Raw genomic sequence first — 23886 nt, 5'->3', positions numbered from 1 at the left:
TGTTATCATTTTTGATATTTTTTTAATATACTTTAAATTACTATTTCTGTTTGACTGAAAACATACACACAACAGCACATTTTTAGTCCGACATGAATTGAGACTTTAGCTCTACAATCACGTATAGGAAAATTCACAGAAAATGTGAAATGAAGGTGCGTGACACATGTCAGCAGCGTCACATTAACTTAAAAGATGGTCCGATTGCCTCAGTGGATTGGATGGCCTGCAGCCGGTCGTAAGCTGAAAAATAGGTCAAAGGTTTTGTGCCCACACTGTCTGTCACATAATGTCTTGTGTTTCACCTCAGTGGAAGACACCCACACTCAGCTTCTGCTTTGCTTAATCTAAAAGGATTTCTCTGAAAGCAAAACGCCAGCTTGGAAAAGTTGTGCGAGAGTGCCAAAATGCCAATGAGGAGTTAGCTACAAAGAGAGACAGAAGGAAAAAGGGAAACTGTCTTATGGAGAAGAGACAATACAAAGTTAGTGTGGGTGGCCTGCCAAGACTGAGAGAGAAATATCACTCTCACACCCACTCTGGCTCACAGGATTCCCCACGGCATAAGCATGGCGGCCAAACTGTGACAATCTCTGTCCAATCAAGGCCCTGTGGCCCTTAATTACTGAGCCGTAACCTCCAACAATAATTCATGCATTTTCAAAAGCTCATGAGATAATCTGAGACTTAAAACCCCTTTGGTCTGCAGTGAGGAGCTGGAGATCTAGCAAATGAAAGATGGCTAACAGAAGGAGACCTTTGCTGATTTGGAGGCTAGCACTCTCTCGGATTGAAGTAGCTGCCAAAAATAGCTTGCACCTCAAGAGGATAGTTGTTGCATGATAATGTTTAGGAAAAAGTTTACTTGTGAAAGCTGTATATCGGCATGTCCAAAAGTATCAGATAACCACATAGTCACAAAAAACTGTTCTAGCCTGTATATGGTTGAGGTTTGTTAAGGTGGCTTTTAATATTGATATTGATCATTTGTAGTTCATTAGTTCACATCGGTTCTGACAGTATAATGTCTTTCTTGTTATTAAGCCGTATTTGTTTGAACAATTATATGAAGGGGAGGCACCAACTGTGGAATTTTCAACCAATACCAATGTTTTATATAAAAATTTTTTTTATTTTTTATGTTTAAGAAATTTTGTGACTTTAACTTGTTGTATTTGTGGCATCCTATTAGAGTACTACATTCGGATTCAGTGAGCTCTTTAAAACAACCTATTCTTTCACAAATGTTTAGAAAAACTGACTACATCCTTGGTGCTTGGTCTGTGGCAATGAGACTGAAAACACCTGATTTAAAAGATTAAGAGATGTTTAGTATAATGCAGGTCTGTCCATTTTTATTTTTGAAAATCATTCACTGCATTACAGTAAACTCTACTTTTAAATAGAGTCAGGTTTTGGCATGGCTTAGGTTTTGATTTAGTTACTCTCTGTCCTATGGCAAAATTGGTTTAACTTACTTTTTGTCATGTTTAAAAAGACTCTAGTTTACTAATGCATTAACCTAGAATTTAACCAAATTACTTACTGAAATATACTGAAAAATATGGAAGTAAGTTAAGAAGCTCTATAGCATCAAGTATTTTTTTCAACCAACAATATGGAAATTATTGTGTGAGTATCAGCAGCTCATTCCCTGCTGTGTGCTTATTAACTTGCAAAGCCTAATTGAATTCTATGCAGCTCTATCATTAGCTTATCCCTAGTAATTAGTCTATTGTAAATCTTAATTGAACACACCTGCTTTTAATAATGGCTAATGCACATACAGGAGATTTACATAGAAACAGCTTTAAGACTTCATGCATGTGAGCAGACAGCCGAAGTTAGGATTGGCACGTTGTATCTCCTTAGACCCCACCTCCTCACAGCAATTAACAATCACAAAAACCTCTGGAACAACCTGAGCCAGGATTAATAAACTCCTATCACGAGTTATTACATTGAGCCCATAAGGGGATTATCCCTGTCCTGTGAATGGATGTCTCTATTTCCTGCTTCTTTGGGTCTTCTAAATTGAACCAGGCAATAAATACTGAATTCAGAGTTGGACACTCAGTCAAGAAGGTAAAGAATACAAAAAAATTGATCAAATTGGAAGAACTGTTTAAAGCAACTAATGAAAAATAGCATGAGGCATATTTTTAAAATTTGTAGAATAGAAATGCAGGCCCAAAACATAATGCTCACGAAAATCACACAGAGGGAACTCTACTACTCCTTCAGAAGATATAAGAAAGATTCTTCATTTTTAACAGATGAGATTTCCCAGAGGAGAAGACCTTGCACTCCAGATATTAGAATTGATTTGGTCCTCTGCAGCGATCCAGATATTTACTTTCTAGCTAATTGCAAGAGGCAACACCATTCAGTACATAAAAAATAAGACTCACTGAGGAGCAATGCATTTTCTTCTGTCTTTTGGACTGATGCCACACCCTTCGTTTAAAAGGTTTAGCTCATTCCAAGTAGCGTGAACACAATTGTCTTATCTAAAAGCTGCCATCCAGAGTGGGGATGACACAGAAGACAAGTGTTGAGAAGATAAGTTTTCCTGACTATTGGCACACATCAGTAGTATCTTCATCAAGTTACTTTATAAATTAGTTTCAAGATGGATTTTTTTTTTTTTTTGCTATAATTGTGCATATTAATTGTCTAGAACAGGCACTGAATATGCAACTTTATCATCGGCCTTCTTTAAACAAGTGTCAGAGACAAACTCACAAGTAGATAATTCTTTAAGCTGGATCCACTCATGGAAACCGCTCATGCCTTTAAATGAATACAGTTTTCTTAATTGCATGATGTGGCTGATAGAGCTACAGATTTTTTGCCTGATTGAGTCGTTTAAATCTACTTGTAAAATCTTTTTTCTGTCTCAAACATGATTGCTTGACTACATGGATACTAATACTGGACTCAACCTTGTCCTTGACATGGTGACCAAACCAAATGAATGACTGCAGATCATTACATATATCACTTACCACGATTTGAATTATTTCATGAATTCTTTTAACCAATTAATACTTATAAAACCACACACATGCATCTGTCTATGTCTTTCAGATCAGGAGCGAATCGGAAAGGACTCGCAATATGAGCAGGAAGGAAAGGTACAGTTTGTTATTGATGCCGTCTATGCAATGGCTCATGCCTTGCACAACATGCACAAGGAGCTGTGCCCGGGCAAGGTTGGTCTCTGCGCTAAAATGGACCCCATAAATGGCACTCATCTGCTGAAGCATATTCGTCGTCTCAACTTTTCAGGTCAGTTATAGACACTCAAATATACACTTTTAGGGTCATTTGGTATTAGTTTTGAATTGACAACATCTTATGTCAATTAAAGTTTATTAGAATAAGTTTTATGAATCAGTGATGGGTTACATCACGTGTTACAGGGCCCTTTTTGGCAGCTGTCATTCTCGTATTTAAGTGGCACATTCTGTTACCAAATGCAAGTTTTTATGTTAAAAGGCTAACTAACTAGTAATTCGAAAAGCCTTTTTGAAAAACCCTTGTGGCAGAGCTGAAAGGGTTTTGAGAAGCAGGTGTTTTTTGAGAAACAAATGCTTTAGTGGTCCTCAACCGCCCGCTTATAAATGGTTAAAAAAAGAAGAAAAAAAGTGGTATGGAGAGAATGGACAGATCAATCCAGGTTTGAAGTCTTTGGATAAAAGGTCTGTGAGGCTGTGAATGCTAAAAAGAGATGATTCTTCTCTTCTTTCAATTGCAGAACAATGTTTTATATATGACTGCTATATATTTCCCACTGACTTTGTAGGAAACTCAATGCACATTTTCTACAAACTTCACATTTTTCATGTTAAATGTGAAGTTTTAAGGTTGAAAATGTGTGCTGTGAAAGATGCAAGCAATGTAGGATTACAAACATACATTGCTTATAGAAGTTCAATGGCCATCCGAGGTCTGTGTTTGAGGGTTAAAATGATAAGTACTTGACTTTCACATTATTAGAATTATTTTTTTTCGACACAACCATACAGTTTGAAGAACATTGTCTTACATTGAGATGCCATATATGGCTCCCGACCCAGCACACAACTTACTTTCCCCCCTCTACTGTATGACCTATTTCCCAACTCTTTATGTAGCATTACATTAAACCCAGTTATCAGTCAAGTTCACATTCATGACTGGCATATTAATAATTGACTGCTTTCACACAAAGAGCAGTGATCCAGAGTTTCATTATATAGTCAGCCTTTTTAAAGCAAAGCTGTTTAACGCAATTATAATTCTTTCATAGAGACTTGAGTATGCAGTGTTTGCACAGATAAATTATTCATTTGAACTCATGCTCTTCAAGCTAATTTGTCATTTTAATATCTAGTTATTACATTGGCAGAATGTCAATTTAATGTTTAATTCACATTTGGGAAGTAAATTTATATTTTTAATTTCAAAATAATTTGATTGGGTGATTCTGCAGGTTTTGGTATCATTAAACCTGCTTTTGAACATACAGTCAACATTTTGGGGTTATGACATAGTCTTTAGCTGCATTGCCCAAAGTCAGTTTTAGATGCATTGTTAAATCCATGTTTACAAGCTTGAAACAACCTACTTATAAAAAATAGCACTAGAGCACTACTAGGTTGCCACATAGACCCTAAGTGTGGCAATAAATGGGGACACTTTTTTTTTTTATTGGCCTAAAAAGCTTTTACTTAAGTGGTGTCAGTAATCACTACTGACTTCTGTGCTGAGTTATCTGGGCCAAAATGTTGCTTGTTAGAGTAAAGCAGTGTAAACTCCTGAAATCTGCTACCACTATTACAATGCCATAGTTGATGAATTGAAATCATAACTGAGCACAATTACGCCACTGATGGACATAAAGCTAGTTCCTTGTAATACTTCAGCAGGAGTCAGTGGTTTTTAGGCAACAAGCACCATGCCTGCGGCATTATTACCAAAGCAGGACTGTGTACAGTATTCAGTAAAATGTAATTTTTACTTTCGCAAATATAGTACTGTGCAAAAGTTTCAAGTCACCCCCCTTTACTTTTTTACAATTGTTTTACTTTCAAGGAAATAGATTTTCTTGTAATTCGTTAAAGTGGTTTTGAGCAATAGTTCTCCAGGTGTTCTTGAGGTCTATCAAAGTGTGAGGTTTTTGGTTTGTTTTTTTTTTAGCTTTTTTTTGTCATTGTCTGCTTTTTTTTAGTCATATTAAAATCATTCAAGCACTGAAAAGGAGTCATTAGCTGAAAACTTGGCATGGTTTGCAGTGTGTCCTTAAAAAAAGGGGGAAATTGGACAAATAGATGACAAAAGAAGTGGTCAGCCTAAAGAAAATTGATCTACAACAGTTGCACTGTATCTGAAACTTGTGTCCTTAACAAATTGGGGAAAAAAATCCAACAAAGATGTGACACAGGACCTGAGAAACGCATCTGGCCCTTGAGTTGATCCATCTATTTTTTCACCGAAGCCTAATCAGAAATGGTCTTAGTGGAAGAGTGGCTATCAAGAAGGCTTTCTTAAGGAGGAGAAACAGGGAGAAAAGGCTGACGAATGTCAAGTCACGCAAGAACTGGACTGGAAATCAATGTCTAAAAGTCTTATGGAGGGATGCATCCAAATGTAATATTTTTAAACTAAATCGTTATCAATATGTACGAGGTTAGGAGAGAGGTACATCACTGAGTGTCTGCAGCTATCTATAGAAGATGGTGAAGGTTCTGTCATGGTTTGGTAGTGCATTTCAGTAAATGGTGTTGGGGATCCTGTCAAAATTAATGGAATGATAAATGCAGGTCAGATTTTGATCCACCAAGCAATTTGATTGGCAGTGACCAAATTTTTAGATAAACTTTTCTATTTATTTCTACTTTTCTATTTTCTATAGCTTTTCTGGTCAGAGGGCCCGGTGGCGCCAGTGTCCGGCAGCCTCGCCTCTGTCAGTGTGCCCCAGGGTGGCTGTGGCTACAGTGTACCTTGCCATCACCTGTGTGTGAATGTGTGTGAATGGGTAGATGACTGGATGTGTAAAGTGCTTTGGGGTCCTTAGGGACTAGTAAAGCACTATATAAATACAGGCCATTTACCATTTTTACCATTTATCTGTCTATTTCGAACATCTGGGCGATCGTGGCTCAAGAGTGTGGAGTTCGCCTTGTAATCGGAAGGTTGCCGGTTCGAGCCCCGGCTCGGACAGTCTCGGTCGTTGTGTCCTTGGGCAAGACACTTCACCTACCGCCTACTGGTGTTGGCCAGAAGGGCTGATGGCGCAATATGGCAGTCTCGCTTCTGTCAGTGTACCCCAGGGCAGCTGTGGCTACAACTGTAGCTTGCCTCTACCAGTGTGTGAATGGGTGGATGACTGGGTGTGTAAAGCGCTTTGGGGTCCCTAGGGGGGACAGGTAAAAGCGCTATACAAATACAGACCATTTACCATGCAAATATAAATAAAATTACAAGCAAAGTTTTCATGAATATCACCATCTACACAACGTTTATGCTTGAAACCTTTTTCAGCATAATAATGATTCAAAACACGCTGCCAATGCAATACTTTGATAGATAACACATACAATGGACGTTATCACTCGTGGATTAGTCTCCCTAGAGCCCGGATCTCAGAATTGTTGAAGCAGTGTGGGTTCATGTTGAAAGAGAACAAAAGGCAGGCAATTCCTGAGGACAACTTCAAGGCAGCCTGCCTAAGAGAATTCAGGATCATTAGAATTGTAGACACTCTGTCTTTGTCTTAAATACAGTATATCTTGATATCTGGACTACAAGGTCTTCTCCTCTGGGAAATACAGTAAGAAATGAGGAGTGATTCAAGAGTTTTGCACAAGAGCAACCTTTTTAAAATCTTATTACATAATTCCTCAACACAATTTTTTGCATCAGTTCAGCTCTTTTCACCCTATTTATGATATATTGATGTAAAGTACTGATTACAATCTCCTGGCTTAGTAGTAAATCAGGTGCCCTTAGCACTGCTCCACACCAGCTGAGCTGCTCAGGATCCAATAATGTTAGATAAAAACAACTCGCAACATGCAGTATGTTGTTGAAAGTGGTTCTCGTGATCTGATGTAAAACAGCTTCTGTAGTTTTCTTTTCATCCCAGACAAACAGGTTCTGATAGTTTCTGTCTAGACAAATCATGTTTATGTCATTGTCTAGACAGTGATGTGTCCAATTTCGTATGCTGTATATAGACCAGTAAGCCTGGAGGTTCAAAGGCAACCACTCTTGAATTTAATGCAACTTCTGTTTCTCCCTTTTAGAGCTGATGTTTGGATGCTCCTACAAGAAATGACATTTTCGACCATGGGAAACAAGACATTGAATTAAAATTGACATATTGAATATATAAGAACTGTATGATGGAATAGCATGTTAGTAATGTGTGTGCATTATAAGTGCATCCACAATCATTTCAAACATTTATTTAATTGGGCTGTTTGTAAAGTAATGATTGAGAGATGCTCTCTGTAAAAATTGGTTTCAACAGGGTTTTAGCCTGTGAGCAGGGACAGAAAACTCCTGTGCAGTAAGCACTTTTGAGCTGAATTTTGTTCTTAGCAGGGAGACTATATTCACACCATCAGACCAGAGGGGTTGCCTTGAGGTTACGCTACACTTCATCTAATTGCATCAGCTCACAGTAGTATATTGAACTTGTCCAGATACATAAAACAGCCCAACAGCTGAGACTGTACTTACTGGCCAGTGTACAAAAACTTCAAAGATAATATTTATCTCTGTGTTGGGATATTAGCATGTTACTCAGCAGTAAATACACTGAGCAGTTGTCCTGCTTCTTCCTACAAATTGACAGAAATGTATGTGAAAGTAGGTCATTTTTTGTTGTGATGAATCATTCTTGAGGCCGAGCCAGCAAGAATCTATTGTTACACATTTCTGTTTATTGTAAGCAGTTTCAGCAGATATCTTCTAAAAATAATTCTAATTTCTTCCTCTGCAGACCTGCATAGTTAAGTCCATACACAGCTCAAATGCACTCTGTCTTACATTACAGATGTTGAAACTGGTAAAGGTCAACAAGTTCCTTTAAATACAAAGATGTACTAAACCTGCTCCTCATGTGCCAGGAAAATACATAAATGCATCAATATCTGAGCAGACTGTCATGGGCTCAACAAGGGACACAGTAGCTGATGACAGATAACCTTTTAGAAAATATTAAAAGAAAAGTCAAAAAACATTTATTTCTATTGGTCTGTGGCGTCTGTGCTTTCTCGAAAAAGCTTTTATTCTTTTGTATTTTCCCACACAGATGTATCTGGGGATGTAACTGTGTCTCCTCTTTTGTAAATCACCAACTTCACAAGTGCTGATTATTGGTTCATTCAGTAGCAGCTGGAGCTGCAGCCCACAAAGCGAAAGAATCAAACACCTTCAATCTATCTTTATCCACTGTTTGACACTTTAGAGCTTTCCTTTTCTTGCTCCTTTTCAGCAATGCATGTATCTAATGGTTGTTGAGGCTTCAGTGGGCCACAGTTGAATGGAGCTTCCTGTCAGTGTTTCATGGCTCTTGCAATCACATCAGGGGGAGGTGTTTTTGTTCTACCTCTGACTGAAAAGCAGTGGCCTTTCCACTGTCTTTCTCACCAGGGACAGCAGTTATGAGTGTGGAATAAAGGCACGCTCTCAGGTTTTTCCATTTTTCCACACTTCTCTTTCTTCTCAAGGATGTGCAAGATCTTCATTGTTGCATAGCACAAAAGCTAATTCTATACTGACATATTTTTTTGCATGTGCAGTATGTCTGGGGTTTTTTTGTATTCGGCATCATACTCAATCATGTTATTGACAAAAGATCCCCCCATATCTTATAGGAACAGACATTATCTTAAAAAAAGATCTATTTATCATTCTCTACTATCAACTTCTGTCCCCTCAGATGAGCAGTACATCCTGTTGTTTACAGAGTCTGTGTCTAATACAGAAGCTATAACAGTAAAGAAAATGTTGAAATACCAGCTGGGGTTGTTATTTATCTTTATTTGAAACAACTTTAATTCTACCAGAAATAGGCCTTCTTTAATGCTAGTGCTTGTAACCGTTTGATGAACCGCTCTCATTTTAAAATCGTATTCAGGGTGACTGTAGGAGGTGTGACCTCGTGGCTATGGTGTGTTGCAGGTAATGTGGAAACACAGAGAATGACTGACCACCACTCAGTGTAGTGTGGACAGCGTCAAAGAGCTCGTAGTCAGAGCTAACCAGGCATGAGGAGCTACTGTCAGACTGTGTTTCTCCTCTGGAAAGATGGAGAGTGCGGTGGAGCTTTGTCAGCCAATGGAAACACATTTAAAGTCCTTTGAGAGTGTTCCTGTGCACGCACCTTAGTTGTACTATAGCTGAACTGCTTTTCAGACGAGAGTGGCTTTTCTGTGTTCTTGTTTGTAAGGCAGTGTCAGTACATGGCCACATAACACAATTTTGTCTCTTCATCAGCCCTAAATAATTTGTTGCGCATTGGAAGTGCAGTGTTTACTTGTGTTTTTCTGGCTAGAACTGCTGAGTCAGCAGAAGACGATAAACTGAACAAACCAGTTTTAGAGCAGCGGGGTGTGGCAGTGGAAAGCTGGCAGATGTTGCTCGGAAACACAGACAGAGGGAGAGACTATGCTCGTGAAGAGAATCTCTGAAGTTGCTTTACACTGATGACTTTTCATTGTGAAAGTTTTGAAGTAGGATTCAAAAACACTTCTCATCATTCCATATGAAAGCACTGTTTTCATTCACTTACTATTCTAGTGAGTGTTTTTGGGTCTTTTTGCATCTTTCTGAGCCTAGATTAAATGAGTCAATACAACAATAGCAACACTTGCAGCACACTGAAAGCTCAAAAGGTATATTCATGCTTTTACATGCTTTTAAAACAGCTGCACGTCAGATTGTATTGACAATATTTTATGGTGCTCCCAAATAAGGCAGAGACAGACTAAATGAAAGCTGTGTTTCTGTTTTGTAAAGAGAAAATGTTTAGTGTGATATAGCTGCTGTTGCACTGATGAAAATAGTGCTGTGAGATTCCACATTATGCTAAATTTACCATGCTAGCTCTAACATTACTGTTTTTTCACTCCTCTGATGCTTTTTGCTTGTCCTTCATTTGTTTGTGTTGGGTAATATTTAAATACTGGCTTTTATGTGACAATTTGCAGTGTTTTAAAATATCTACACTCTCTTAGCAGATCCAAAACCCAGATGTGTTGTGGTGATTTGAATATATACATTTTCACATATTATAGGGTTTTTAAAAGCAACCACTTGCATGCTTTCAGAACATTTTAGGGCCAGTTTAAGAGTACTTGCAGATAGTGAACGTGTATATGCTATGACTGAGCAATCATGTACAGGTCATGCCTGTGACTGAATGGCTTAAAGAGTGAAAGTGGATCCATGCCAAATTTGACATTGTGTCTGGGTACAGGTCATTAAGAGTTAATGACCAGCTGTCATGTTGTTGTCATTCACTGAGGTGTTCTGGTTGTGCATCGATGCAGAACAAGCACATGCTGGATTAATGATCATATCATGGCAATTATTAAAGAGTTTATGTATACATTTACTCGGGATTGTCACAACAGTGCAAGACAGAAAGAGGTCAAAATCATTAAATATTACATATAATTACTAGCACCTCATTAACCCCAAACGAGCAGCCTGAGGTACACACTTGTGCTACCCCCAGGCTACAGTTCACAGCACAATGGAGCCATGGAACAGTCCTCTGTGCAAATAAATCTTTCCTGGACTTGAGAGTTGACTATTTAGACAAGCAGTTTAGGGGATGAGAAATCTAATTTCTTAGCTGCAACTGAAAACTGACCATAGTGCCGCAAAATAAACTACCTTCCTGCACACTTAAGATTGTATTTCCCCATTTTTCTTTAATTTTGTTTCATTATAGAAAAATAAGTGGCCAATATTTTGTTAAATTTTGTTGATATCCTGTTCTAGTCCCAAAGTATTTGGCCCCCCATACTGCATTATTCTAGAAAAGCTATGTCTAGTTAGCATTTAGAAAGCTAGCGTTATATCATGTGATAGCAAGGTCATTTATAGTCATTTGAAAAGAAAAGTACACCACATGATTAAATAACTTGTGGAACCAACTTCATCAGCAATAAGTAATCTCTGTAAAATTACTGTACAACATCTTTACAATATCTGTAGAACATTGCTTAAGTTGATTTTGGTTTGCAGGCACTTGTTTATACAAATGTTTCTCAAGGGCCCACCACAGCGTTTCAGTCAGGTTGAATTGGGAGCTTTTGACTGGGTCAACACCTTGATTCTTTTCTTTTTCACCCATCCTGTTGTAGATTTGCTTGTGTGCTTGTAGTCATTGCGCTTTTGTTTGGCCCATTTTTCAATAAGCTTTAGCTGTCAGAAAAATGACCTCGCATTTGACTCTGGAATATTTTCACATATAGATGAGTTCAGTCGACCTAGTGACTGCAAGGTGCACAGGTCCTGTGGCTCAAAAACAACCCAGTATTATCACCACCGTGCTTGACAGCTAGCATGAAGTGTTTGTTCTGATATGTGTTTGGTTTTCAGCAAGTGCGTGCTGTACATTAAGGCCAACCATCTCTACTATGGACCCACCTGTCTAAAGGACATCGCTTCACAAGTCTTATGGGTTGATTAGGTTCAGCTTTACATATTTAAGCTGTGCTGCTGTGTTCTTTATAGAGAAAAGACTTTTCCCCTTTTTCTCCTTCTTATTAAGAAATACTTGCTCAGTCTTTTTCTAATTGTACTGTTATGAAGCTTTTTATAGAGTTGGTCACACTTGCTGACGATCAGTTAATCAACTGCTTTGATTAGCACCCAGCTGCTTCTTACTCTTAGTTTTTGGCTGGACTTCATATTCCTCACATTTGACTCCTTGCATTAGTTTCTTGAATTCTCCAGATTTCCAATATTAAAAGTTACATGGTGTGAAAATGCTTTAGTTGTCAAGATCCAAAAGTATTCAACTGTACAAACACTGTTCTTGCTGATGTCTCTTTTAGTGCATCTAACCACATTGCTCCATGCTATTCAAAGTCAATGTAGCACAAGGAATTTGGGGCTTAATGCACCCTGTCTCTATTGTGTGTCCCACATACATACTAAAACCAACATCATTGTTTTTATATTTATAATGACCCAACAGAAAAATAAAGAATAGTCCATTTAAATGTTATTAGAAAATAATATATAAATAAAATCACTGCAAAACTGCTTTGTTTTTGTATATGTGCATAAAAGAGAAGATTAACAGTTGCTCAGAGACTCAATAAGAGATCAGTCAGTCTATGAAAGGATTTAATTTGCAAAGCAAGCATAACCAAAAGGCCCACAAGGCTTTACATACAACTATATCAGACGCATTGCCGTATCATTCTCTTAAAGCTGCCAGTGACATTCATGGTCCGTTTTCCTCTTTCACTGAAGGTGTCCATAGGAGCGCTTGATCTCATAGTCTATATCCAAGCTTTTAAGGCTTTGGCTTGAGGTTATGTGTTCAACCATGACAGCGTAGGCAGACAACCATGACACTGGAAGGCAGATAGCTTTAATCTTTTTGAAATTCCGCTGGTCATTAGTGAAAATAAAACAAGCTTTGCATGATTAAAATCTCTGAACAAAAATGTCATAGCTTACTAATACTGGCGATGTTCTTAATATTTTTATATAAAAACTGCCTCTGTGGTTCATAAAGTCACTGTAATCCTCCCATGATCAGTAACTGCTTTGTGATGTGGGCGGCATTGTCACAAGGCTGAGTAAAACAGTAATGCCTTAATCCAACAGGGCTGACTCATCGAGACGTGGATTACAGTGCCGCTTCCCCAGAATTGAAACAAAGAGCAAGGACAAAAAAAATTCTCATCAGCAGAAAATCCATCAGCAGCAATTGGCCAGGTTTACCTTTTTCGTCTTAACTGAGATTTTAATTGTCTTTGGGAGACTTAATGTTAAACCACAAGTGGCCTAAATTAAAATAAAATAAAATAAAAAGAAGCATTTACGCCATTCTCTGGCCAAGGAAGACCATTCTATGAATACCATACTGTGATTAACATACTTATCATAAAACAGGAACACAGGAATATTATTTAGAGTCATTATTGGAAAGATAAATTATAGCCCACCTTAGTTGACAGAAAAATCAGTACAAAATGCGGTCAGTACTCTATCTCTGAACTTCCTGCTCAACTCCAACTGTTTACAGCCAGTTTGCTGTAAGAAGAAGGCAGGCTCTTAAGGTTTCTTGTGTGCAGTGAGATGCACTGATAATGGATTTTTCTTAAAAAAAAAACCCCACAGAAACAAAACAAAGTGATAAAAGAGAACCATGAAAATTCTAATTAATTGTCAGATTCCTATGTATTTTTTATTTATTCTACCATATATGGGTTTAATTGCCAAGATCGATAAGCTTAGGAAACTGGAAAATTTGATTATGTTTAAGATGAGAACTCTGATAAACACACACTGCTGTCTTCACTTTACTTGGTTCTTTCAGATTCTGTTTTGTTGTGTTTAAGAAGTTTGCATGTTGACATATCTGTCCTACCACTTTTAGCCAGTGCAAACTACAATGGAAAAATAACATTTGTCTCAATTTCCATTCTCTGGTAGCTACATGTGCAGGATCGTTATGTATTTACACTTAATCCCACCTACAGCCAAGTAGAAATGTAGTGGAAGCAACTGTCAACTAGCCAAAAGCTAAAAACAGAAGTCACCATTGCTTTCAGTTACTGAACTCAGTGAAAATGTGGTCAGTAATCCAAGACTGGATGGTTCATTCAGAACTTTGCTGGTCTTTGATGGATCTCCACCTCCTCCACACCCTTACTTTCCACATATTGATGAATTATTGTACACTATAAAATCACCCATGAGCACAAGAACTGAAAAATTGTAAAAAAGCACACACAGAACACAAAAAAACAGATAATGATGATAAATATTTTTGTTCTCTCACTCAGGCATAGCTGGCAACCCAGTGCTCTTCAATGAAAACGGAGATGCCCCTGGACGCTATGAGATCTACCAATACCAGATCAGAAACCGAACAGCCGAGTACAAAATTATTGGTCACTGGGCGGATCAACTCCATCTGAATGTGAGCACTGGCATTTTCTATTCTGTGTCCCCTACAACTTATGTTTGTGTCAGTGTTTGCAATGAAAATCCTCCGAAAGGTTACTTCAGCTCTGCAGCTGCATGTTAGATCTCTAACCCCTCTAAACCATTTCACAGTGCTCAGTTCTATCTTCAAAGGTGTAAATATCCAGGGGGCACTTTAAATGATTAACAGAATGGACTGTGATGAAAAGAAAGCCACGGGAGCTTACGGACAGACATATTTAATATCAGACAGCAGACGGCATCACTGACTTCCAAAAACAATACTGTGGGCAGGCAGTGTGATGAAGTAACAGTATTATAACAGTAAATTACATAAAGGACTCAAACAAATTATGTTTTCACAAAATGAAGAGGGGGCCTTGGGCAGGCAAATGAGTTCAATTGAACACATGAGGCCGGCTGAGGGGAGCTTTGTCTTCTTCACCTCTTTCAACAACATGTGCTGAAAGAAAAAAAGAAAGGTAAGGTATTTGTAGGCACCTACTGTAAAATGTGCCAGCAGTATTTAATTAGTGTTATTTGAGTTCTCAATTAAATACACATTTAAAGACAAATTTACTGCCTTTGAATGAACTGGCACAATTAAATAAAACCGATAACATTAAAGGGAGTAGACCTTGTTTCAAATGATGAATTTAATTTATCCTCCAAAGTATGCTTAGGAAACTGTAAAATCCACAAAGGGGAATAATATTTTGAAATGAGACATCTCTTTCTACTTTGATTAATTTTTAACACAAAAAATTGCCAAAGCCAAAAAAAAAAAAAATACAGGAATTGTGCCATTAGTTCACTGCAGGACAAACATTGCGTTTCTCTTTTCCTCTCAGACTTGCCCTTCAGAAAAGTTGACTTACCACTGAAAGATTTTGCTGAATGTATGAGGAATACTTGAATAGTTTGCCTTTTTTCAACTTCTCACCCAAATAAATACAGAGAACCAAAAACACGAATTCTCCTTGGCTTCCAGAGCTTCTGATGACCATTTTGGATCAATAAAGCACCCTTTTGTACCTATCTCAGCTGTATGCAATTCAGTGAGCTTTGTACACTAAAAATCTTTTCTCAGATGTTTCTTCTCTCTCTCTATCTGTCCATTCATCCCTTTCCACATTCCTCTGCCTCCCTCATAGGTTCGTTCAATGCAGTGGCCCGGTGGTGTCCGTCAGATCCCTTCCTCAATCTGCAGCCAGGCCTGTCGCCCTGGTGAGCGCAAGAAGATTGTGAAGGGCATCCCTTGCTGTTGGCACTGCGAACGCTGCGATGGCTATCAATACCAGGCAGACACCTACACGTGTAAGATGTGTCACTTTGATTTGAGGCCCAATGAGAATCACACAGGCTGCGTTCCAATCCCCATTGTTAAGCTGGAGTGGAGCTCTCCGTGGGCAGTCATCCCTGTGTTTGTTGCAGTCATTGGCATCATGGCCACTTTGTTTGTGGTGGTCACATTCGTTCGCTACAATGACACTCCAATTGTGAAAGCATCAGGCCGGGAGCTAAGCTATGTCCTGCTAACTGGCATTTTTCTCTGCTATGCCACAACGTTCCTGATGATCTCTGCCCCTGATGTCGTAATCTGCTCCCTTCGTCGGATCTTCTTGGGTCTGGGGATGAGCATTAGTTATGCTGCTCTGCTTACCAAAACCAATCGTATTTACCGCATCTTCGAGCAGGGTAGTATGTCTGTGAGCGCGCCAAAGTTCATTTCTCCAGCCTCACAGCTAGTCATCACGTTCACCCTAGCCTCGGTGCAGCTGGTCGGGGTGTGCATCTGGTTTGTTGTGGATCCCTCCAAAGCTATTATTGACTATGAGGACCAGAGAACCTCTAACCCAGCGATGGCTCGTGGTGTGCTCAAGTGTGACATCTCTGACCTGTCCCTCATCTGCCTGCTTGGCTATAGTATGCTGCTCATGGTCACTTGCACAGTGTATGCCATTAAAACCAGAGGGGTGCCGGAGACCTTCAATGAGGCCAAACCAATTGGTTTTACTATGTACACCACCTGCATTATTTGGCTAGCATTCATCCCAATCTTCTTTGGCACATCACAATCAACAGAAAAGGTAAGCTTACAACTAATACTGGAGTGCAATTTGTATTTTTTGCCTGTCAGTTTCTTTTAAGAAATGCTTAGACATGCAGCTACACAAAACTATCTTTAACACCTATTAGCGTGGCTTTTGGCATTCATATTTCTTGACATTTACTTAGAAGACAAAAATAACCTCACAAATAATTGTACGCTGGTGACCATGTAAAGCAGAAGTAGTCTTATCATAACAAACCCATAGCGGGTTTACAGACTGACTTCAACCAGTATTACCTGGTTTCCCTAGTTTCCTTTAACAATTGTCTTTATCTTGGTTTATTAGAATATCGCAATTATCAAGAAAGACATGAAACAAAGATTATAGAAAAGATTTTCTCTACTGCTCTATCCAGTTATTCAACCTCTTGTGGGCGGTGGGGTGACCATTGGGTTAAGCCTTCCTGCAGTATTAAGCATTTATAATTAGATCCACCAAGTCTGCTGAATTAAAGTGCTGTTTGAATGTTAAATATGTATCTAATTATATACTTAATATAATGAAAAGGCTAAATTATGGTTCTACTCAGTTTTCCTTACTGCTGTTCTGTAATTTTTAAACATTTTGTGAAGTACCAGTAATTATAAAAACCAAGAACTTAAAAAGAGGATGCTTGTGAATACAGAATCTGCAACGTGTACACATAAAGTAATGTAAATGTTTCTGTAATAACTCTGAAGGCAACTCACAAGCCTGTGACTCACATATATGTGACAGCTGTATGCCACAGTGCATTAGGGAACCATGAGCTGTTTACATAAACACAAGCTCACACTCTTATTCCCATGTCAAATCAATGTGCCCGACCTCTTGAACCATAGACCTGGACTGTGTTCAGCAGGAGCACTGAGGTCAAGAGGGATCCAAATGGGACATGGAAATGAAGGTTGGGCTTGGACCTCACATTCAGAGGAGAAAGTCTGGGGACAAAGCCAAAGGGGTACAACAATGACACAATAGCAATGTGTTGATGCAGTTGAAAGAGGTGTTTTGGCAGTGTAACAAAAGGGGCTTGATGGCTACAAGAGAGGGCAGTGGTGAGACAAAAAAACAAAAAAGCCCTAAAACTGGCACGGACACTATCAGCAGTGCCAGCATGGGTCTGACAGATGCAACAAATTAATCCTTACCTTCTTCCATTTGGGATTAAACAAAACAATACATCAAAATGCTGGCCTGGAAACTGGCTGTGATAGTTAGCTTGGTGGGAAGAAAAGTGTGTATTGTGGTTCAGAGCACACCCCGCCCCCTCCCAATTTCTGTAGTTTGCGGCATTGCAGAAAATCTGCATATGACTGTAGCCAATTGTATTATATTTATGCATTATGTGATTGGCAGTACAATGACTTATTTTCATATGCTGCATGTTGCATTAATACTATGAAGTCCAAGCTACAGGCTTTCTCTTACCCCAAATGTTAACTAGCATGAACAGAAAAAGTGCAGACAACAGCATTTAGATGCTGAAAACTGAGAGACCAGTTGAGTTTCACACATATTGCTTGATTAATGTTACATTTCCTCAATATAGTCAGAGGGGAAAAACAACCATCAGCTGTCGTCACTATACATTTTTCATTATCATACACGTAGCATACATAGTAAAGAAGAATTGGTCCAAGTGCAAAGCCCACATTATTTTTTAATGTGAGTGTTGCACATCTGAAGTCGCATGTCAACACCAGCCGCGGAGATCAGCGAGTTCTTTGTTTAATCATTCCATCTCCTCTCTCTGAAGATGAAAGAGAATTATACAATCACAGAGAGATTGAACAGCTTTTTTAGAGGATGAGGTAATCCATTAGCTAGCCTGGCTTTGAATAGTAAAATAGAAGTGAAAAAAAAAATCTTTGAAGGGTATGTGAAGTCCTACTTTTTGTTCCTTACCTCAGATGAATTTAATTTACAAACCCTGAAAACTTTTTTCACCCAGTCTTAATATAAAACACTTTTCTTGATCTAAATTACATGAGTCACTTATTAATTATTATTTCCTGTGGAAAACTGTACACACTATGGCTGGAGGACAGTTTTACTTTTATCATTTAGAAAACTTTTACTTTGGCCCTGAGCTATGTTAAGGTAAAGCACAAAATGGAACACAAAATGGAAGTTTAGCTTCAGGGAAATGTCCTACATTTTTTTCTTTCCTCATTTGAGAGAGAATAATCATATTTAATATATAACCCAAAAGGGCTGTTGAGTGTTGAGTCTGAAAAACTTAATTTAAGTTACTCTCCAATATGGTTTGTAGCTTTGTCAGACCACACAGCATACTGCTACTGCAAATGTTTTTTTGGTTTCTTTTTTTGTTTTTTTTACCAAGCATTTAGAAATAATGGGAACAAAGATCGGATGTAACTTAATGAATCAGAATGAGTTTTGTCCCTTGAGAGCAAGAGCCCGTATTAAGATATTGCTGTAGAAAAATACATAAAAGTCTTAAGAAGGCAGAGGTCAAAGCAGATGAATGTCCACAGAACATGGAAACATTGGTTTCTCGTAACGAAGGCTACATCCTCATTAGCCTGGATAGATTTGAAAAGGCGTTTTCGTCTGGAAACGCCTCGTGTCCACACTATCGTTTTCAGTCGTTTTCACAGAGTTGTCAGTCCACACTGAAACGGCCAAAACCGCTTATGTTCCAATACTGCACATGCGTGAAACGCAAGACGATTCGATCTGCCTCATTTCTGTCTGTTGTTTATTTACTTTCCGGCCCTTTGAAACGTCGTGGCAAAATGTTGAGGAAAAGCACCAAGTTTTTTAAACGGACTAACGATGAGGTGGAGTTGTTGCTGCGAGTACCAAAAGAGTACGAAGTTACAAAAGCCAGTGAGAATTAAGAATTTGAAGAAAAGCTATCTGAAGCATTTACACAGTGGGGGGGGAAAGGGATTGGGCATCTCTTGGATTTATGTAAGCATCTTGCGTGTAGCTCCAAAAGTTGATTCTATTCATCTGGACGTAGCGCTTTGTGGGAGAAACGTTTCGTCACTCATCGAAGTGACTTCTTCAGTCTCGACTGGTTATTACATTTACAAAAGTCTAACTTGTAATTTGAACAAAAATAATTTCATGTTTCTAGGTTGAACGTAATTAAATCATGTAGGATCTGTATGAAATTCAACAACTTAATTTGTTCTTGTTGAGATGACATGATACAATCTAGTAAGAGTGGTTAGTTGCTGGACTCATGAAATTCACAAGATTGCATGACATTTCAAACTGTAGGAAAATCACTGGCGTTTTAAGAGACAGACAACTACACACACACCACGTGTATGCTATCGCTATTTATTGTGGTTTAACCTGTCATGGACAAAAACGTACAGAAAATTTGAGAGCAAACAAAGCAACCGCTGTATAATGCCCTCTGCTATCTTAATTTAACTGGTCACTGGAATTGCATCACATGACTAAAATGTGTCATCGTTTTCAAAAAGTCTCAGTTTTTGCTGTCCACAATGCAACGCAAAAGCACCGTTTTCAAATGTATGTGTTTTCGAGAGTGTTTCAAAACACTGCGTTTTCCGTGAGGGAAAGCGCCATCTCAGTGTGGACGGAAGGTCAAAACGGAGAGAAAATGATGCGTTTTCAAACGAAAACCTATTAGGATGGCTGCTGTGTTTGCTTCGGATTACTCCTCACCACCCACCCGACCCTGTGGCTTGTCACGTGTTCCATAATGTTGTGCTGTGGACATTTATGTGCTTTTTTGTGCAGAGGAGTTTTTTTGTTTCCTGCTCTCATGCTGTCCTCCCAGGAGCCCAGCATGAGTAGAGGTCTCTTTTTTTCCTCTTGTACTTTCCCATTGTAGTGAATATTTCTGTGTTTTTTTTCTGTAATGCTACCGATCTCCGACCTTTATCCCCATGTGATGTCAGTGTTGTGTGTGTAAGGTCGGGGGGGGGGGGTCCTATTTCACTGCAGGGCAACCTGCACGTAGCGAATAAAGCCTTGATTGATTGATTGATTAGTGTGGATGTAGCCAGAGATATACCAATACCTTGAAGACAAATGACACCCTAAATTATTTTTACGGTGCGTTCACACTGAACGCGATAGACGCGACCAGAGCATCAGGTATACATGCAAAGTCATTTATTAAGGAAATTTTTAAAGAAGAAAAGGCAGGAACGCTCTTTAGAGGTTTGTGGGTGGCTCTTAAAAGAGCCGTTGTGGGGAAGTCACTGGGACTTCAAATGAACATATATTAGCACAGGTATCGATAAAGGACTGCCGTTTTAAACACTTTTACTAACCGCAGGCAGACGGACAGGTGTTTAGGTGGGCGATGCTTGGACTGACGCTCAACAGCAGCTCCTCAAACTGGGCGAGGGAAAGATGGTGGTACCGCTGAAAGCGTCCGTCATGCAGACGCAGCTCCTGGAGCAAGTGGTGAAACTCACCAAACTGCTCACGTTTCTAGAGGACCTGATGGACCCAGGTACAGCGAGGATGTCCTTCATGCCGCTGTTCTGCTCTCCACAGTAAATAGAGAAGAGAGACTCTCTCTTCAAAGGCTAGATCGACAGCTGCCATCTGGCACTATTTCCTTCCACATTTCCGCTTCATGTGCGTGAAAATTGCATGTTTTGAAGTGCAGCCAATTCGCGTTGGTGTTGCGTCGAGGTGCGAATGTGCACGTGACCAGCTAGGGGCGTCTGGCGCTTTTTGGTCGCGTCTATCGCATTCGGTGTGAGTCCCAAACATGCTGAATACAGATATGCATGTAGTTGAAATTCTCTTGTTCAAATTTGCTGTATACAGGACTTCTAGCTAAATTTAAGGCTATTAATAATAACAATAACAACAACAACAACAACAACAATAATAATATCAGAACCATGATGATTTTTTTCAAAATAGTCAGTAACAGTCAGTCAGAACAGTAATATCACTGCAATAGCAGCAAAATTGTCAGAGCTGATGATTTTCTGTGACATAGGGCCTAAATGAGCATGTTGGAAAATGCCTTCTTCTGTCTTTGTAGTGTGTACTGCAGAGAGTTAGGATGGATAGTCCATGATGGAGAGTATTTTGTTCAATGACCTCCTACTTTACACTGACTTGGAGTAAAGGGTTTTTTCCCCCCCAATTAAAGTTCTGTCCTTGAGAATGTTTTTTTTCGATTCTGTTGCCATGTACTCTCCAAGAAAACCACTCCACAGTTTGTACACAGCACACAGTCTGAATGAAGACTGCTTGAAAATCTCGGGAATATTTTTGTGCACAAAACTCAGCAAAAAGAAAAGAAAAAAGAATAATCATCTTGTTCTTGTACACTTGCAGTGTTGGTCCTCTATTCTATTTAAATTGACACCCTAAATACTCTAAAATTCCAAATGTAGGGATGGTCATGGGCTTGATTGCACTTCTAGCCATCATAAGATTGTTGACTATCTTCCAAGTCTTAGTGCACTTAGTGCAATTTGCCTCATCGGGGCAAACAAATATCCACCATTACCTCAACTCTAGATGATCTGTAACAGCACTCTACCACTGCAGAGTGGTCAGAGCCTTTACAGGTGGCTTGAGTTAAACTGAAAAGCTGAAGCGCAGAGAAACGGACAGGATATGCCCCCAATGGTGCTCTTCTGTTACCATGAAAACAGTGACATAGTTGCCATTTACATGTCACTGTTTCTGATGAATGTGCTCAAAGCCAATAAGACCTTAAAGGAAACTTGTTATGCCCATTTCTAACTCCATATTTTTACTCTGTTAGGGTAGTTTGATGGTTCAAAATAATCTTTATCTACATGGAATGTTGGTGTACACAGTTTCTCCATTGCCTAAAGCAAGCAGCTTGAGCCTTTTTCTTACTCTCACTTACAGCCAACTTTGCTCTTATTTACTGCTCCTCATAAATAGAAGATCTGAACAGCAGCTGTGTACCTGAGATGACTGTCCTAAGGATACACGCTCTCATTGGCATCATACTGCACAGAACCAGCAGCAGAAAGACTCCTCATTGGTTATGAATTTGGTCATGTATAATATGACCACTCATCATTTTAACAATATATATATATATATATATATATATATATTTAGAAATGAAGAAAGGGATAACAGGAATAAATATAGGAAGTTAGATCATTAAGCAGATTCAGAACAATTTTAGGAAGTGTGGACAAATAAAATTTCTCACCTGTTGAACACACATTACATTTTGGAAAACTTGTTGGTTGAGCAGGAAAGTTAGCTAGTTTTGCTGTGCCAGATTTTCTTCTTCTTGTTTTATTTTTTTAAAATAAAGCCTGTGACTGATTTGCTGAGATGTTATATAAACAATGATCTTATTTAAGGAATTAACATGTCAAAGCAAACACACCTCATAATCATTGTACTGTAAATGTCAGGCTGCACAAATCTTCACAGCCCACATTGACGAGTCTTTCAGAGCAATTAAATGCTCCACTTCTTTTGGGTCTCGATTTACCTTATCTAGCTGTGTACGCACTCATCACCCGTTTACAGCAGGCCTCTGCCTCAGCATTACAAGCACCGTCATTTATTTGTCATCTGGTGCCAAGACACATGCAACGAATGCCATAGGAAGCTTTCTCTATCATTTAGACGAGGACATCTGGTCTATCTATGGAGTGTTTATGCTACCTTCAGGAATAGATGTGACACCTACTTACCTGGAGAAACTGTCTAAATCAGCGGCTGTCTCAAAGATATAGGCAGGAGGAGGGGCAGCAGACAATAGCATGCATGGGAATGAGGCTACAGCACAATGGGCTCAGCTTAAATTCAATCAGCCCACACAAAGAGGTCCTGCCATTACAGTGCATGAATCGTCTGATTAACTGAGTGGGGTTGTTTATTTCTGTATGAAGTCTCCATCTCACTATTGGCACCGTTAGGACAAAAAAACAAAAAAACTGCTGTTAAAGTGGTAGTCAGACAAAGAAGTGGGAGTTTCAGTTCAACCAGACCAGAGTCAGGAGTGGGGTTTTTTGTTATTTTTTTGTGTTACACAGTGTAATCTGTGTTCATACCTGCTACCTGTTACCACCCATTCCATGTTCCTTCCCATTTCTCCCTTTGTCTTTTCTCAGTCGTAAGATAAACAGCGTTATTCACAGTAATGCCCCTGAGGCTCTGTAATAAATAATGAAGATTGATGCTACGAAGCAGAGGAAGCTAAGCAACATCTTGGACTTCAGAGAGCAGTTGTTGCTTTCATTAGGCCTAAAGCACTGCAGCCCTCTGTTGACCTCTGGGTGCTTTGATAATGGGTGGATAGGCCGTGAAGCTAATCAAGGCCAAAGAATTGTGATCTTTATAAATGACAATCTGCCATGAAGCTATATTATTGTGTCCCCTAAGGGTTCTATTTGTTTATTGGCTTAATTAGAGTGCAATTATAGTGAATTCTTATGCAGCAAACTCCTCTGCTCAGTACTTCCATAGCATGCTGAGAAAAAAAAAGTACCTTAATATAGTGAGGGAATTATGCAAGTTTAAATAAATTTGATTGTTTGCATCCTGCCTCAGAGACTCTCTTGGGTTGACTTGAAAATGCAGTCTGTTCATGTTTATTAGCTGTCAAATTAATGTTATGAGTTATCACAGATGTTTT

At 39.0% G+C, this 23886-nt stretch overlaps 1 protein-coding gene across 7 annotated transcripts in view; it reads left to right on the top strand.

Annotated features, from left to right (window-relative positions):
• grm4 (glutamate receptor, metabotropic 4) overlaps positions 1–23886 on the top strand; it is a 194994-nt gene that overhangs the window by 158148 nt on the left and 12960 nt on the right. For all 7 annotated transcript variants that reach the window (XR_003272395.1, XM_026167030.1, XM_026167025.1 and 4 more), the window contains 3 exons: positions 3091–3291; positions 14034–14170; positions 15330–16265. Coding sequence is in view for 6 of the 7 variants with exons in the window: in XM_026167030.1 (XP_026022815.1) it covers positions 3091–3291; positions 14034–14170; positions 15330–16265 (1274 nt within the window). In the remaining variant the exon portion in view is untranslated. The remainder of the gene's footprint in view (positions 1–3090; positions 3292–14033; positions 14171–15329; positions 16266–23886) is intronic.

This window comes from Astatotilapia calliptera, chromosome 5 (genome assembly GCF_900246225.1).
Source record: "Astatotilapia calliptera chromosome 5, fAstCal1.2, whole genome shotgun sequence".
NCBI lineage: Eukaryota > Metazoa > Chordata > Actinopteri > Cichliformes > Cichlidae > Astatotilapia > Astatotilapia calliptera.
This window is presented reverse-complemented; position numbering and strand designations above follow the sequence as displayed.